Source organism: Chelonia mydas, chromosome 4, assembly GCF_015237465.2.
Source record: "Chelonia mydas isolate rCheMyd1 chromosome 4, rCheMyd1.pri.v2, whole genome shotgun sequence".
Taxonomy (NCBI): Eukaryota; Metazoa; Chordata; order Testudines; family Cheloniidae; genus Chelonia; species Chelonia mydas.
Genome location: NC_057852.1, coordinates 125,700,340 through 125,717,339, shown reverse-complemented (window position 1 = coordinate 125,717,339; position 17,000 = coordinate 125,700,340). Strand labels below are relative to the sequence as shown.

The following is a 17,000-nucleotide window of genomic DNA, read 5'->3' as shown; positions in this document are numbered from 1 at the left end:
TTGCAAGTGGTGCACTGGCAATTTTAAAACCGACTGGATATTTTTATAACTGACATGCTCTAGGAATTAGTATGGGGAAGCTCTATGGCCTATATTATGCAGGAAGTCAGACTAGTTCAGCGGTTCTCAAACTGTGGGTCAGGACCCCAAAGTGGGTTGTGACCCCATTGTAATGGGGTCACCAGGGCTGCTGTTAGACTTGCTTGGGACCAAAGCCCGAGCCCCAATGTCCAGGACTGAAGAGCAAGGGTTTCACCACCTTCCTCCCTGCCGCCTCCCTTCCGTGTGGGGCAGTAGGGCTTGGGCGGGTTGGCTCAGGCTTTGGTCTCCCCTCTTGGGGTTGTGTAGTCTTTTTTTTTTGTGTGTGTGTGTGTCTGTCAGAAGTGGGGTCATGGTGTGATGAAGTTTGAGAATTATAATGGTCCTTTCTGGTCTTGGAATCTATGTATCTATCGATGAAGCTGTAGTAGAGGCTGCAAAAGAACACACTTTTATCTTTGACTTAAGCACAAGGAAAAGAGATGTCCTTTTCAGTCTGTACATTTGTTCGGATAACTTTAGAGCACAAACTGTCTTCCCCAAAAATCTAATTACAAAATAGACACAAGAATCTGGAATGTAATTTGAATAAGTAGCAAGATTAGATGAGAGCCCAGTATCTCATGCTACAAAGAATCACAGCATGACCACTATTCTCTTCTATATGATAGACAGTAGCCAGGCTGGAGATTCACTGAAGAATAACAACAATGTATCTTGGGACACACCTTTCTGAGACATCACCTTTCTCTTCCTGTCATCCTGTCACCGCTGCAGCCAACAGAGATGCTGCAGTTTCCTCATAAAAGAAAAGGGGGTGCTGCCAGGGTATCATCCGCAGCAGCCCCTTGATCTAGTCTCTACAAGTTCTTTAGTCAAATTTGACCTTCTCCCGTCAGTGTAGTTAATCCACCTCCGCAAGACGCTCCCCCATTGGCGTAGTAGTGTCTTCACTGAAGCACCACAGCGATGCAGCTGCACCGGTGCAGCATTTTACGTATAGAGCTGTCCTCAAACCTCTGCTTGATACTGAAGATCTTCTTTCCCGGCCTTGCTTATTTCAGTAGTGGGAACTGTCCATACTTTGTACTGATAGTCAAATGAAAACCATCTCAAACTTCAGACCTTGACTCAAGATCTGACAGGATTTAGTCTGTCACTTTGTCCTGAACAAAAACCTCCCCCTCCCCACCCACCCACTGTTCCTCAGACGTTCTTGTTAAACCCTGGATTTGTGCTGGAAATGGCCCACCTTGATTATCATACACATTGTAAGGAGAATGATCACTTTAGATAAGCTATTACCAGCAGGAGAGTGGGGTGGGGTGGGAGAGAACCTTTTGTAGTGATAAACACCCATTTTTTCATGGTCTATGTGTATAAAAACATCTTCTGTATTTTCCACAGTATGCATCCAATGAAGTGAGCTGTAGCTCACGAAAGCTTATGCTCAAATAAATTGGCTAGTCTCTAAGGTGCCACAAGTACTCTTTTTCTCTTTTTGAAGTGGGTTAAAGGCTGCTATAAATTGGTGGGCAGGACAGTCTGACTAATACCAAAGGACTCTAGACGTTGCACATCCTCTGGGCAGGTTTATTAAGAGAATACATGAAAGGTTCAAAATAATACAGAACCCTTAACAGGGCTGTATTATTTGTACTTTCCACATCTAGGACGGGGGATAACACAGCACTTTCTGACTACTGTCAAGAGCCTCTTCCTGGGTCCTTTCATGGTGGTCTCACTGCTTAGGCACTGCAGCTGCTATTTGTGTCAGGCGCTCCTTGCAACCTGCAGTCACATGAACCACGTCATGTGCTCCCTGAACTCACTCCCCACAGTCTTAAGGGCTGAGCATTGGAACAGGGTCTAGGGATGTGTGCATGACAGGTAAACTCTTCTTTCTTCATTGAAGAAGGGTTCTCAGATCCTAAAATGGATCTTCAGCTGGTTCGCAGCTTTCACTTCACCTCCTGTGGCTCTGTTCATCTTTTGCAAAATGGCGGTAATGATAGTTAATTTCTTCATAATGTGCTTTGATGTCTATGGATGAGAACTTGGTATTTATTTTGCAGGCAGAACTCAGATATCAATCATTAGCTCAAGGATACATAATGCTTGCTTAAGAGCCTGCCAGTTTGGTTCTGCCTCTTTAGATACCTTAGAGCTGCAGATCCTTGGATATAAAACTCTTAAAAACTGAAACCATGAAAGTTAACTTTCTGGTGCAGTTGGATGTTAAGCTTGATCTATGTCCAACTTTTGAGCGTGTTTTTGGGCTAATCCACTTAATTCCTGGCTACCTGCACTACAGCCAAACATGTCCTCTTGCAGCCCTTGCTTGATCCCAGTGTGACAGACAAAGCATATAGGGAAAACCTGCACTGCTTCCTGGATCATGTGTTCTGTTATATTTTTGTGGTGGGGGAAGCCCTCTCACACTTCAGACCAGCTTGGAGAAGGGCTAGCTAGACTTCCTTTGCTCTGGTTAGCAGAAACCCATGTAGAGCTAGGGAGCACTAGCAGAGAATTGACAAATGGTACCTTCCAGCTTTTCTTCTCCCTACACTTACTCATGGTGAAGGTCAAGGCAAGCAGTAGCCTGAGGGACATTCATCCAAGGTAAACAGCCAAGGCTGTCACTTGTTGCTACTTGCATTTCCAACAGTGGCCCCTTTTGGTCTTTAAATGCAAGGCCATGGATGAAGAACATGTTCAGGCAAGGACCCAGTAAACTATTGAGATGTTGGTAAGGGACTCTCTAGGTTGATTTCCTTAGCTCTCAACAGTCCACATTTTTGATGTCTCTATGGGGACATCTCTGGTATTCATGTCACTGGTTCTGTTGGGGAAGCCAGAGTCATGCATTTCTCCCATGCCTACCCCTTTAACCAGCTGACCACACTTCCCATCAGTGACTCCCTGAATTTACCTCATCCACAAAATTGCAGCAGAGAGGCCCAGGAAAGTATGTGTCCCCTCTCCTAACAGTCCTGACAAGGGGATCAAAATGGCAGCAGCTCTGGTTCCAAGGTAAATTCAACCAAGGAGATGCATACATCTTTTCAGGTGAGTTGTATAGAGTTCAGCCTTCATGTTTGCCTCAAAATAATCTTGTTTTTTCAGACCCATTTCCTCTTCAGAAATTTAATGTCAAGCCAAAATTCTTTTTTTATGACAAACATCCTCTTTTGCTAAATAGGAAGTGCTCACAACTTATTTACCAAGAGTCTGTTTGGGTTTTTTGTTCTTTAAATTGTCTTGGACCCTACACTGAAAAATTCTGTAGTAAAAATGAAACACCCTCGTGAGTGGGAGTTACCTCAGTTACAGTGAACCATTTTTCTCTTAAGGAGTGATGAGGATTTTTAAAGTTTGGATTAATAAAACAGGTTGAACTAGAGCCAGGCTTAGTGTGGACAAGAACTAGGGAAGTTTTCTTAGTGGCTCTGTTAATGCACTGCAATTGGGGCCCATGACCAGGCATTCCAAAACTGACCTTCCCATGAATACTCTGTGAATTCTCATGGATTTCCACTTGAGAGCATGAAATTGCTCTCTTTAACTGGGGCTTTAGGTGAGAGAGACTAGACAGTTTAAACCAGTGCATCTTCTACCCGCTGCTTTCCCATTCTTAGTAATGAGAGATTTCATTATAATACATAATAGCAAATAAAACTGCTGTCAGGTTATGCACATTGACTTATTTTGTGGGATCTGAATTGGCTACTGGTGTAATGTGCAGCAGTCATAAGTACCTAGCCTCAAGTTGCAAATGTGGTTGTAATTAATTGCTAAGTGAAACATGCAGCATGATTAATCAGCCATCTAATTGTGATAGGATGGGGGAGAGAAGAGTGTGATTATGTGGTAAAAATAGTATTGTTGTGGAAAGAGGCTTTCATTGTGCTGACTCTCTGAGCTAGGCATTCTGTAAGAGTGGCTGGGAAAAACTTGTCATCCTGGCTTGCTTAAGGTAAAACTAGTAGGTAAAAGATTCCAGCAGTAGACCCATGTTGCCAGGAGCACTGGAGGCAGGACACAGTCTGCAGAAGTCCTTAACGAGTGTTGTAGAATAAAGATAATTCCTACTGATTTAACAAGGATACTGAGACTTGACCGCAAACTGAGTTGAGATCCTTGATTGAAAGATGCTGTGAGGGCCAAATCATCTCTCTCAGTCCATTAGTGCAAGTCCCAATACATAGCTCTACTGCTGTAAGAGGACAAAAGAAAGCAAAAGTGGAGAGGCCGTACAGGTTGCTCTGCAACAGTCCCCTGAAGAGCAGCATTGCTGCATGGGGAGGGTGAAATGAGGGCAGACCATAGGTGCAAGACTAATGGGTTTCAACTGTTGAGATCCATTGGCAACAAACTTGTATGGAACTTACGGTGGGGTATGAATAGTAAGGCATGGTGGCAGCTGCTACTAAAGTGGTCACATTTACATTTCTTCCATTTTGTAGCCCATGGGGCTAGCTTGCTATATTATACAATCTATTTTCTTTATTGGTTTGATTATATTATTTTCTTGGTTTATGTTTTGTATTGAATAATTCCAGTACACATTACTTCATTATACTTGGCTGTAATGCAAGGAACCTACAGGCCTGTATCCTGTATAATTAGCTAGAGCAAAGTAGCGTAAGTGTTAGTTTGTAACCTTTGGCATAGATAAATGGCCTAACGCAGGGGTTCTCAAACTTCATTGCACTGCAACCCCCTTCTGACAACAAAAATTACTACACAACACCAGGAGCAGGGACCGAAGCCTGAACCTGCCCAAGTGCCACTGCCCTGGGTGGGGAAGCCAAAGCCCGAGTCCCACTGCCCAATTGATCAAAGCTGAAGTCCAAAGGCTTCAGCCCCTGTCAGGGGGCCTGTAACCTGAGCCCCGCTGCCCAGGGCTGATTCCCTCGGGCTTGGGCCTCAGCCCCGAGCCCCTGCAAGTGTAAGTCAGCCCTGGCGACCCCATTAAAATGGAGTCGGGACCCACTTTGGGGTCCCGACCCACAGTTTGAGAACCGCTGGCCTACCGGTTACACCTTTTGACTTTGGGAAACTGAATGGAGAACTGAATGTGTTTAGCAAAATTCTGGAACACACCAGTAACTACAAGGTAGACTGCAGAACATGGAAGTAATGGTGTAGGCCAAAGGTAATGGTTTTGAGGATGAGATCATCAATATTAATATGTATGAATATGATATTAACCTGTCAGGATATGCTAGCCTATAGAGTAAGCGTACCCGAAGATTTAAGTGGGTGAGGAAATAAGATTTGGGCATGGAGGGTTGAGCATTAATATAAATATTCAGGACAGTGCTAGGACTCTATAAAAGGGCAAACTGCCATGCAGAGGGGTTGCTCCTTTTTTCAGTTATCTTCTGTTAAGCTATCCGTTCAGCTTCTGCAATATAGCTTAGCTACTCAACACTCGATCCTGACCTCTACCAGCTTGGGATTGAGGAGCCTGGACCATCAAACTTGTTAGGCATGCTAGAGATGAGGCTCATCCTCTGTCTCCCACTATCAAGTCTCCAAGGAAGGATGTGAGTGTGCTAGTTTAAGTAGCCTTTTAGAAAAGGGATTTTACCACCAGGGACTATAGAACTGTGTTACTTCTTTGTGGCTTATAGCTTTGATTACTCTCCCATTTATTTTAATAAAGATATTAAAAATTTGGTTTTGTTATCAGTGTGTGTGTCCTTGCCATGCATCCCGAGGGTCCGTAAAAGACATTGAACTCCCTATGTTCTCTGATTCTGTAGCCTGAATTTAGGACAAGAACCTAAGTATCTTCTGGTCGGATCATTGGCAAGCCATAATAAATTAGCCCTGTAAATTCAGGTCAACAACTGAGAAAGATTTATACTACAGTAGCACCCAGAAGTTTCAATGAGGCCAAGCTCGATTTTGAAATTTCCTGTACATAATTTTACCAGTTCAGTTGTATTTTTCTACTTATCTTAGTGAAATAACCTTTTGTAACTCATAGGCTACTATATGGATTTTGTTTTGTTTGTTCTGGGCAATGTGTAATCTTGTTTGTTGGATTGGTACACATTCTACATATTGTACAATAAAGGTTATATATTGCTTTAAAAGTCATTATTCCCTGCAGCTGAAATTGCTTTAATTATTAATTGGATAATTCTTTCTTAAATTTAGGCAGTTGAATCAATCCAGGCTGAAGATGAGAGCGCAAAACTTTGTAAACGCAGGATTGAGCACCTTAAAGAACATAGCAGTGACCAGCCAGCTGCTGCCAACATGTGGAAGAAAAAACGTATGGATCGCATGATGGTGGAACATCTCTTGCGCTGTGGTTACTACAATACAGCTGTAAAACTAGCCAGGCAGAGTGGTATTGAGGTTGGTACCAACTTCTGTTCTATATAGATTCTTATACTGTGCTAATCATTATGGTATCTGAGTGTCAGTTTGTATTAAAGAGAGATTAGTGGAAACACAGCCGTTGATCAGTAATATGCTAGCTATTTTGTGTACTAGAGTATGCCTGAATTCTTAATATTTCATTTAAATTAGTCTCTAAACCAATTCTCTAGAGTCTGTTCTCTCAGTATAGGTTTGCATGTTTGTGTGTTAAATAGAAATTAGAATTGGAATCATAGTGTTGAAGTTATAAAGTTAAATTAATTCCTAGACCAACACTCCCTCTCCCCAACCCCCCGGTTCCTCAAATGTACTGTTACATTTTTATTAAAGAATGTCAGACTGCTGATTAAGTAGTTAGTGGAGCTTCCCATCTGTCCAGCCATACTTTCACAATTCTTGAGGTAATCAGGCCGATCACAGTAACATATAGGCTATCTAGAGTTCTGTTGTATTATACTACTATTAAACATCTTTAGGGGCACTTTGAATTATAAAATACTTTGGAATAATCCATTTAATAGTTGTCAAGGTTTTGTAGCCCGAGTGTCTTCCTTCCCCTTCCATTTACGGTTTTGCTCCAAAGCAGCAATTTTGTGCATTTTATTTACATCCTCTGGTCATCTTTCACTTTATTTTATGTGTTGCCTTCCTTCTACTTACAAGTTTCCGTAAAGTTGCTGAATCATGTTGCCGAACAACACTTCAGGGCTTATACGCTTCATGTTCCTTTGCATGGTTTATGTATGCAAGATGCTGAGCCATACTGGATCCTGAAAGGCTTTTGTGCTCCTCCAGCAACTGCAACTCAGAGGAAAATGAAATTAATGTTTTAGGAAGAAGCTGGTTGCTATGAGAATTTGGAGTCTTTCTCCTTGGAAACTGGCTTATTTTTGTCTTGCTGAGCTGTGGGGGTAAGTGCCATTGGGACTCAGAAGTGCCCCGGCTCAGTACTGTAAGCTGTCTTAGCACTGCTGACACTAGAAAGACCATGGCTGTTACTGTTAAAAACATATTTTTGAGGAGGAAGAAGATGGTGGTGGTGGTAGTTTTATCAGCATGTATGGTTTTCTGGTTTTGTTTTAATTTTTGAGGGGAGGGAATATTTTTAAATTGGACACAGTTCAGAAAGGGGGAACTTAGTTGCTAGCCATACCAAAAGCTACAGCATTAATGTAATTGTTTGTTTGCTTCTAACTCCAACCTATTTCTTAGTTCCATGGCTGTTTCAACCAATCTGATCTTGTTTGGCCAGCAATGTCTTCAATAATATGAAAATGAAACGGGGGAGGAAGGAAAATAAGGAAGTGAAAAATGAGTAGAATAATCTTATCTAAGAGGAGAACATCAAATCATAGGCATCTCTTTGCTCATGAGGTCATTGTCCTTGGTAAAGAAGGGCCATGTAACAAGAAGAATCCTAAAAAATAAAGTACTACTGTTCTTGTATCATGTAGCTGGAACTGCATGATCTGAAATCCTGTTGGTCCTCTGCTGACAGAAAGGAGGTTTTCCTCCACTGGAACAGGAGCTGTAAATCTTCTGCTGAATCATCATGCCTCTGTATGTATCAGCTATAGCTACAGAGCAATAAAGAGGTGAAGGAGATTATTTCCCCTATGTAGCAGCTCCTGTTGAGCATTAATTAAACTGAAAAGGCATAACATTGGTTTTGAAGTGAGCATGGCTAGAGTGGGACTGTTCTCTAATGCATTGCAGGAGTGAGCAGAATACTTTTTTGTGATGCCTCATGACTTTCCACTTCCATCTGCTGCATAGATAACTATTAGCAAACGTGAAAACTATTTTTGGATTAAAATGTTTGAGTTCATCAGCACCTGACCGCTGCCTTCAGTTCTAAACACTTTTAATTGCCTAACGTCTGAATCATTTAACTATTGAAGAAAAACTTAGTAGTTGGAGTAGAGTGAACAAAGAAAGTCTGTGACCTTAAGACCCGCCCAGTGCCAACTGGCAAAGGGTTACTGCCTTCAACAGCAACTCCTGTCAGACCTAACATACACCTAACATATTGCTATTGTAGTATTTGTCTGTAAAGAAGGTCATATGAGGTGTCAAATGATAGCATATATTTCACTGGTTATTGTAAATGGTCTGTGATGTGTGTATGGGTGATAATTAAGAAGTTGTATGCATGTACTAAAAATATGTTTTAAATCCTATAACAAGGCAGGGTTGATAAACAAGTTTTGTCCTAGACAAAGGAATGTTGATTTACCTGTCTGTCTAGGTCTCTGATGTAAATTGAGCTTTGAAAAATCTAAAACACAATGGGAGCTGCATTTTCATGTAAGTCAACAGGAAAAGCCTGGTTGACGGTGATGTGAAATCAGCCTGGGAAGACACTGAAGACTAAAACCACAGGGCGAGTTGTCTTGCGTCTAGGATCAAAACAATGAGTTTGGAGAAAATATAAGTAAAAGCAAAAGGACTTTTTGTTATCTGCTTCACGGAGGAACACCCTTGGCAGATGGGGATGACTCATGGAGAAATCTGGATCATGCTTTGACTGAAAATCTGCAGGTTTTGCAGAAAGTCTTTGAGGATGAGAAACCATTTTAGGCAAAGGAGTGTAGACTGCTAAAGTTCTTCCTCAAGTAGATGCAGCCATGCATTCCATTTATGGGTGTGCGCGCCCAGCAGATCAGAGCCAGAGAAATTTGCCTGGCAGTACCCATAGAAAGGCAGCTCTTGTGTATCATGGCTATAGCCCCTCCCCTACCTATAGCCTCCCTCCCTCCCTCCCCTTCTGCTGTTCTTCCTTGACTACATAAGAGAGTGCACCCTGACCCTCCCTCAGTTTCTTCTCACCACCCATAACTGGAGGGGGAGCTCTGTGTATTCTCAACCTCTCAACTAGTTTAGTTTTTTTGTCTTGTGTATAGTTGTTAGTAACCTTGGTGTTAGAGTAGTGTCAGCTGTAGTAATGTGTTTCCCTTGGTGGTGCCCTCACCAAGGTTTAAACATTGTCCTTCGTGTGGGGGAGTGATCCCCAACAGCAATCCCCACTTACAGTGCTTGCTCTGTCTTGGTGAGGTCCACATCAAGGAGCATTGTGCAAACTGCAGATCATTTAAGAAACAGACTCAAGTAGCTTAGAACCTTCACCGGAAGCAGCATCCTGGAGAGAGAAAGTAGATGGGCTCGGGGTTCGATCATTCCACACTTCCTGTCCCAGTGTCCTCCAAGTGCCCATTTTGACTCCTTGGTCCAGAGCACTGTTCTATCATTGCTCCTCCCTCCTCATAGTCTCTTCTTCCCTCCCCCCGGGACAAGTTGGCCCGCTTTCACAGTGCTTGGGGTCAATCGCCACCAATGGCTGGGTCCTAAGCACCATCAAGTCCAGTTATGTTCCCCTCCACACCACCTCCCCATATTCCCTCCCTGCCCCTCTAATGAGATATTGCTCCTCAAGCTGGTCCATTTTCTGCTTTTGAGAGCAGTGGTGGAGATTCCACAGGAACACCAGGGTCACAGCTTCTACTCCGATACTTCTTGGTACCCAAATCCAAGGGAGGGGTAAGAGCCATCCTTAACCTTAGCGGACTCTACAAATATATCAGGAACGTGAGGTTCTGAATGGTCACTCTATTTACTATCCTCCCCACATTGCCTCAGAAGACTGGTTTGCTGCTTTGGGCCTTCAGGATGCTTACTTTCTGTGGCTTGGCAAAATCGCCACATGAAAGTTCCTTTGGTTCATCATGGCAGAACGCCACTTTCAATACACAGTGCTTCCATTTGGCCTCTCCTCTGCCCTCTAGGTTTTTATCAAGTACACCAGAACAATGACCATGCATCTCAGAAAGGAGGGAATTCATATTTTCCTGTATCTGGATGACTGGTTACTGAGGGACAGATCCAGAAAGGAAGTTCTTGCTCAAGTCAGGGCAACGCTGCACTTGCTTGACCATCTGGGTCTCATCCTAAACATTGCAAGTCAACCTTGGCTCCCACTCAAAAAATTGAGTTCACTGGGGCTTTGTTAGATTCCACAATATTGAGAACATTTCTGCCGATGACTGTTTTAGACAGTTCGCCGCTTTTGCCTCTCTGCAGTCTCAGCATTCCACGACTGTTCAGGCATCTGAGGCTCTTGCGCCACATGTCCCCTTGCATGCAGGTAGTCCAATTTTCAAGGTTGCGCCTTTGCCCACTTTAGATGTGGCTCAGGATGGCCTACTGTCCTGCTTGTCATTCTCTAGACTTGTTCATCTCCCTCCACTGGTCCTGAACTACTCACAGTAGTGGTGGATGCATCCAGAGAACATTTGGCAGTGCGTTCCCTTTTGTCCGGCCCTCGCCAACCAAGGCAATTGTTACCGATGCCTCACAGATGGGTTGGGGGTCATGCCTGGGGTTGCTGAAAGTACTGGGACTGTGCTCAGAGCGGGAGTCCTCACACCATATCGACTTGCTGGAGCTTTAGGCCATCTACAAGGCATGTCATGCTTTTCAATACCATATCAGTGACTCAGTGGTTCACGTACTTACCGACAATACCACTGTGATGTATTATGTGAACAAACAAGGGGAAGCACACACCACGTTGCTCTGTTTAGAGGAGATCAGGGTGTGGTAGTTCTGCATTGAGGAGAACATTGCTCCAGTAGCCATTCACTTGCCCGGGGTTCAGAATCATCTTGCAGACCATTTCAGCAGTTATTTTCCCCAAGTCACAAATGGTCCCTGAAGACAAGTGTTCTCTGGGTCATCTTCACTTCTTGGGGCAACCCCATTACAACAGCCAACAAGAAGTGTTGTCTGTCCTGTTCTCAGTGGGGCCTCGGTGCTGGCTTCTTGTTTGATGCTTTCTACCTCAGCTGGCAGTCTGCTTTCCTGTATGCCTTTCCTCTGGTCCCAGTCATTCCTCAGGTCATTCTGAAGATCAAGGCAGATCAAGCCAAGTTCATTCTCATGGCTGAGACAGTGTTGGTTCTTCGACCTTCTTGCGCTGTCTATTTAGGTTCCCATACTGTTTCCTCTCCATTCCAACCTACTCACTCAGAATCACGGCCGCATCTTGCATCCCAGGCTCAGCTCCCTGCATTTTACGACATGGCTGCTGCATGGTTGAATGAGGAGGAAGAGCAGTGTTCAACAGCTGTCCAACAAGTCCTGCTCAACATCAGAAAGTCCTGTACCAGAATAGCCTATTCAGTGAAATGGAAGTGGTTTTCTGTGTTGTCATTAGCCTTCAGAATCCAACCAATCCTGGACAGAAGCCAGCACATCTTGGAGTACCTGCTACACCTTCAGTTGTTAGGGCTTGCACTTAGTTAATTGAAAGTGCAGTACTATTGGCGTTTCATTCCCCCTCTTCAGAGAAGATCATTCTACCCTATGGTAACAAGATTCTTTGTTCGAGAGTCTAGCATCTTGTCCCTTCCCGCTCTTGTCAGAAAACTGCTTTCCTGGTAGTGATAACATCTGCAAGGAAAGTGTTAGAGTGCAGGTTCTGATCGGAGAGCATCCTTATACACAGTTCTCCAAAGACAAGGTGACTCTATGATCCACCCAAAATTTGTGTCTGAAGTGGTCTGTTTCATTTGAACCAGGTGGTATATTTACTTGTGCTTTTTCCTAAGCCGCATTCTCCTCTGGAGGATCAGCCTCTCCATACCTTAGAAGTCAGAGGATGTCTAGCCTTTTATCTGGACAGGACTAAACCGTTTCTTGCATTGTCTTGTTTGGTTGTGCAGGTACATGCAGCCTACATGAAGGGTCAGGCAGGCTCTTCACAGACAATCTCCAAATGGGTAACATCCTGCATCAAGACTGCATACAAAATAGCCTTGGCTACTCCCCCTCAGTGTGTGCAAGCTCATTCTATATGAGCGCAAGCAATGTCCATAGCATTTCTCATTCCAATTTCCATATTGGACATTTGTAGAGCTGCTTATGTGGTCATCAGTACATATGCTCACAAACCATTACACCTTAACAGCATCTTCCAGAGCAGATGCAAGCTTTGGTAGAGCGGTCCTGCAGTCCTCGTTTAGGTGGATTCCAAGCCCTGTCTCCTTGGTGGGAGGAGGTACTGCTTGTGAGTCGTCTAAGTGGAATGCATGACTGAAGAAGAAATGGTTACTTTCTGTAATGGTAGTTCTCTGAGATGTGATGCAGACCTGTATTCCATGACCCACCCTCTGTCCTCTCTGCATTGGAGTCCAATTTCCAGGCATTCAGTGCAAAGGCACTTGGGGAGGGTTGGGGCAGCGCCGCCTCCTGTAGCCAGGGGAAGGGCTACGGTCACAAGGCAAGAGCACTGCCCCTCTAAGGGTACTGCTAGGCAAATTTCTCTGGCTCCAATGACCTGGGTGCACTCACACCAAAGTGAATACATATCTGTGTCACATCTCAAATAACTAAACTTACAGTAGGTAACTGTTTCTTATGTTTGGTCTTAGAAGCATGTTATACTTTTGTTTTATTTGTAACCAATTCTCTTTCTACTGTCCTTTCTCGGTAGCACTTAAATTCTCTGTTCTTTATTAATACATTTATTCTTGGTTTTATTATAAATTCATCTCAGTGCTGTAATATTAAATATGAATCCTCAGCTGCACCAAACAGGTTGTTGTGTACATTGTCCCTTTTGGAGATAGTGAAGTTGTTAATGTCTGTGAGTGTCCTATGATGGGCTGGATATTATAGGGGAATGCTCTTCAAGGAGGCTCAAGGATTGCGTGCACTTAGTTTACCTGTAATCCCCAGTAACGGCCGGCAGAGCTTCTGAGGAGACTGTTTGGGTGGCTAACAGATGCCGTGACAGGGAGCTGACGTTCAGTTTAGCACCAGCAAGTAAGTCTCTCTCTCTCTAGGAGTCCGATGAGTAACAAGGAGACTCAGTCCTGAATACCTTCAGGAAGCGTTGCACAGACCTTTTTATTGGCTTTTGTCTGGCCAGACTTTATATGTTAAGACTGAATTGCATGGAATCTAAATTTTGACAAAATGGGGCCAAGTTTCCAATGTAGACAACCTCTCATTAGAGGAAAGTGAAAACACTAATGCAAAGAGTGTCTGTCACATCTGACTCTTTTGAAGTAGATCTACTACTGTTTATAATTTTAAGAGTTTTGAACAAACAGACTTCTTTAAGTGAATTAGAATTTAATTATAATCAAAGCAAACTGTTGCTCAGCAGAAATACTCTGAAACCATTTTTTGAGGTCTTTCATGTTGTGGTGCAGACTTAGGGAATGTTAATATTCAGTTGTTGCTCAGAATTTCCTGATTTTACCAAGCAGATATGGGGGTCTCTAGATAGTTTTTATTTTCTCTAGCAGAATAGAGGCTACTGGCTCACAGAACAAGGTGATGCATGGTTCCATAGAAGTGATCCTCCTGGGATTCTAGCTGAAGATTTGGGGGGAGGGGGAAATAGTACAAAGGCAAGAGAAGACTGAGCTAGTTTGAACCAAATAGGTTAACTACTTTCAGTAAAATTCCCCTGAACTGTAAATTTAAATAAGTAGTATTCACCTGCCAAAGAGCAGGCAGATGGACTTCCTTGACCCTGCAGAGATAGATAGATAATTTCTCTCTCTCCCCTCCCCCCTCCCCCCCCCCCCCCCCCCCCCCGCAGTCATACCAAAAATCAGTGGAGTAAATTTTAATGGATAGATTATTAAACCCTTCACAAATGAAATGTATTCGAATAACTCCAGTGATCACTAGACTATAGTAGTGAACTTGTGCAGAATAAGATTTCAAAGCTAGATTCAACAGTAGCAGGGTTTTCAATAAAGCCTTATTTAATGGCAGACCCTACCACATATTCTTTTCTCTAAAAGTTTTCCTTTACACTTTTAAAATAATCTGAAAGGCTAGATAAACTCATACGTTAACTTTCCAAGCTTCCCACACATGGACTGTTTTTGATAGCTTGCCCTTACCCTTCTTAAAATCTTGGGGAAATCCTGATGACATACCTAAAGCATTGGAGGTGGGGGGTGGGAATCAACACTTTATTTGGAATTTTGTAGATACAGTTGATACAGGACTTAGTAACCCCCTTTCCACACACACCCCCCACACCCCCAGCCCTTTCCTAGAAACAATACTTAAGCATGTCTTTAATTGTAAGGCATGAATATAATGTATTTGACTTGTGCTGCCTGCTGCTTTGGCCTACTTTCCCTAACAAACCTTTGGAAGCTAAACGTGTTTCCACCTCATGGTGTTTTCCTTTCTGCTAGAGAGCCCATTAATGTGGACATGTCCCCTCATTGTCTAGTTACAGTAACAAGTAGAAAATAGTTGCTAGATTTTGTGAATTCCTTCTTTCCAGTAACCCCCTCTTTTTGTCCTGTGACTGCAGACTCTACCTTGAATGGTCCCTTTCAGTATGTACTAACTACTTGTGCTAAATACTCTGTTCCACCTTCCATTTAGCTGTGATGCTGGAAGTACTTTTCCCAGACCTGAAGAAGAGCTCTGTGGCTCGAAAGCTTGTCTCTTTCACCAACAGAAGTTGGTCCAGTAAAAGATATTACTTCACCTACCTTATCTCTCTTCTCTCCAAAGCAGCCCTATTCTATCTCCTAGGCTACGTAAGTGTCTTAGCCACTACCACATTGCTGTAATCTTCAAGAGGCAGCTGCTGGGGATAGGCATGGTTAATTCTGTAGTAGGCTACAACTAACTTGCCTCCCACCAGGATTATTCACAGGCTTTTTTCCTCCTAGGCTTGTCCACATGTCCACAGTCTCAATACAAGAGGCACACTCACTGAGCAGGCAGTTTGACCACTGTAGGAGTCCCCTGGGCTAAAGCAAAGACCTGAAGAAGGGTTTACAAAACTTTGGCAAATAAGAACTGTATTTTTCTCCAACTCAACCTCTCCTTAATCTGCTTCCTTAACTCTATCTCTGTGATGAATCCAGATGGGAGAGGACACATGCAGGTCTTTTTTTTCCCCCCAGACTCTAGTGTCTGGGGGAGTCTTGCAAAGGTAGCTTTCTCCTGTAAGCTACCTGTCAGGTGAGAGTCCCATATCCCTTTTGCCTATTCCCTATCTCTCTTAACTTCTCTGGATGCCTGACTATGTATCAGGATGCAGTTTGTGAATTCCATGTTTATGCATCTTTTAGAAGGAGTTAGACCAGTCTTGAGCAAACAATTCCTGCTCTCTACTTTAAAAAGTCCGGTCAGCGGGGCTAAGGCAGACTCCCTGCCTACTCTGGCTCTCTGTGGCTCTTGGAAGCGGCCGGCATTTCCCTCTGGCTCCTATGCGGTGGCATGGCCACAGGAGCTGCGGGGGCGGTGCCTGCAGCCGGGGGCAGCGCATAGAGCTGCCTGGCCACGGCTCCGCCTAGGAACCAGAAGGAAATGCCAGATGCTTCCAAGAGCCGCCTGAGGTAAGCACTGCCAGGAACCCACATCCTGAACCCCATCCTGCACCCAGCCCCCTGAGCCCTCTTCCACACCTAAACTCCCTCCCAGAGCATGCACGCCCTCCCGCAGCCCAGCCCTGAGCCCCCTCCTGCACACAAACTCACTCCCAGAGCCTGCACCCCCTCCAACGCTCTGAACCCCGTGGCCCCATCCCGGAGCCACCTCCTGCACCCCAAACCCCTCATCCCTAGCCCCACACCAGAGCCAGCACCCCAAGCTGGAGACCGCACCCCCCCCCATGCCCCAACCCTCTGCTCCTGGAACCCCCTCCCACACCCTGAATCCCTCATTTTTTGGCCCCAGCCCAGAGCCCGCACCCCCAGCCGGAGCCCTCACCCCCTCCCACACTCCAACCTCTTGCTCCAGCTCGGTGAAAATGAGCGAGGGTGGGGGAGAGTGAGTGATGGAGGGAGAGGGGAAAGAGGGAGCAGGAGTGGGGCCTCAGAAGGGGCAGGGCCTCGGGGAAGAGACAGGACAAGGGTGTTCAGTTTTCTGCAATCAGAAAGTTGGCAACCCTAACTGTTGTGTGGAGAAGGGTGCTGGATGTAAAGAACCTAGAAAACCTTAAAGGCTTCAGAGCTATGCAGAAGCTCAAATTAAGGGAAAAAATAAAAATAATAAAATTCTTCTGGCATGCAAAATCTTTAAATACAGGTTATCTTGAAAATGGGAAATAAAATAACACTGAACATTTAATGTGTAGTAACTAGATTCCTTTCCCTTTTAAAAAAAAAATAAAAACCATTATTTTTAGTTGACTTTCCCAAATGATACCAAAATATAATCGAGGACTAAAAATGTCTGTCTCTCCAAATAATGCTTATGGAAAAATCTGGGCTGCTCACATTTGTTCATTTTATGTAGATCGTTGGGGTTTTTTTATTTTTTTTCTGGCTCCCTAATGAGCTGATAAATCGGGTGGAGGAATAAAAGCTAGATTGTTAAAAACTTTTTTTATATAATGGCATATAAATGAAGCTCATCAGTATTAGTTTGTTGGACTGAGTAATAATCTTATTGTGATTCTGTTATGACCTTGAACTGCAAAGCCAACATCAGAAATGCATAGTTTTATTTGCAAATTCATATACAGATTCAACTTGCTGGCAGAGGTGTCTGTTAATTTAGGCATTGTATTTCCA

General features: G+C 43.9%; 1 protein-coding gene across 8 annotated transcripts in view; it reads left to right on the top strand.

Moving 5' to 3' along the window:
* Positions 1-17,000, top strand: part of MAEA (macrophage erythroblast attacher, E3 ubiquitin ligase) — a 112,787-nt gene that overhangs the window by 37,598 nt on the left and 58,189 nt on the right. For all 8 annotated transcript variants that reach the window (XM_027826180.3, XM_027826178.3, XM_007063698.3 and 5 more), the window contains exon 3: positions 6,211-6,414. In XM_027826180.3, the coding sequence (XP_027681981.1) occupies positions 6,211-6,414 (204 nt within the window). The remainder of the gene's footprint in view (positions 1-6,210; positions 6,415-17,000) is intronic.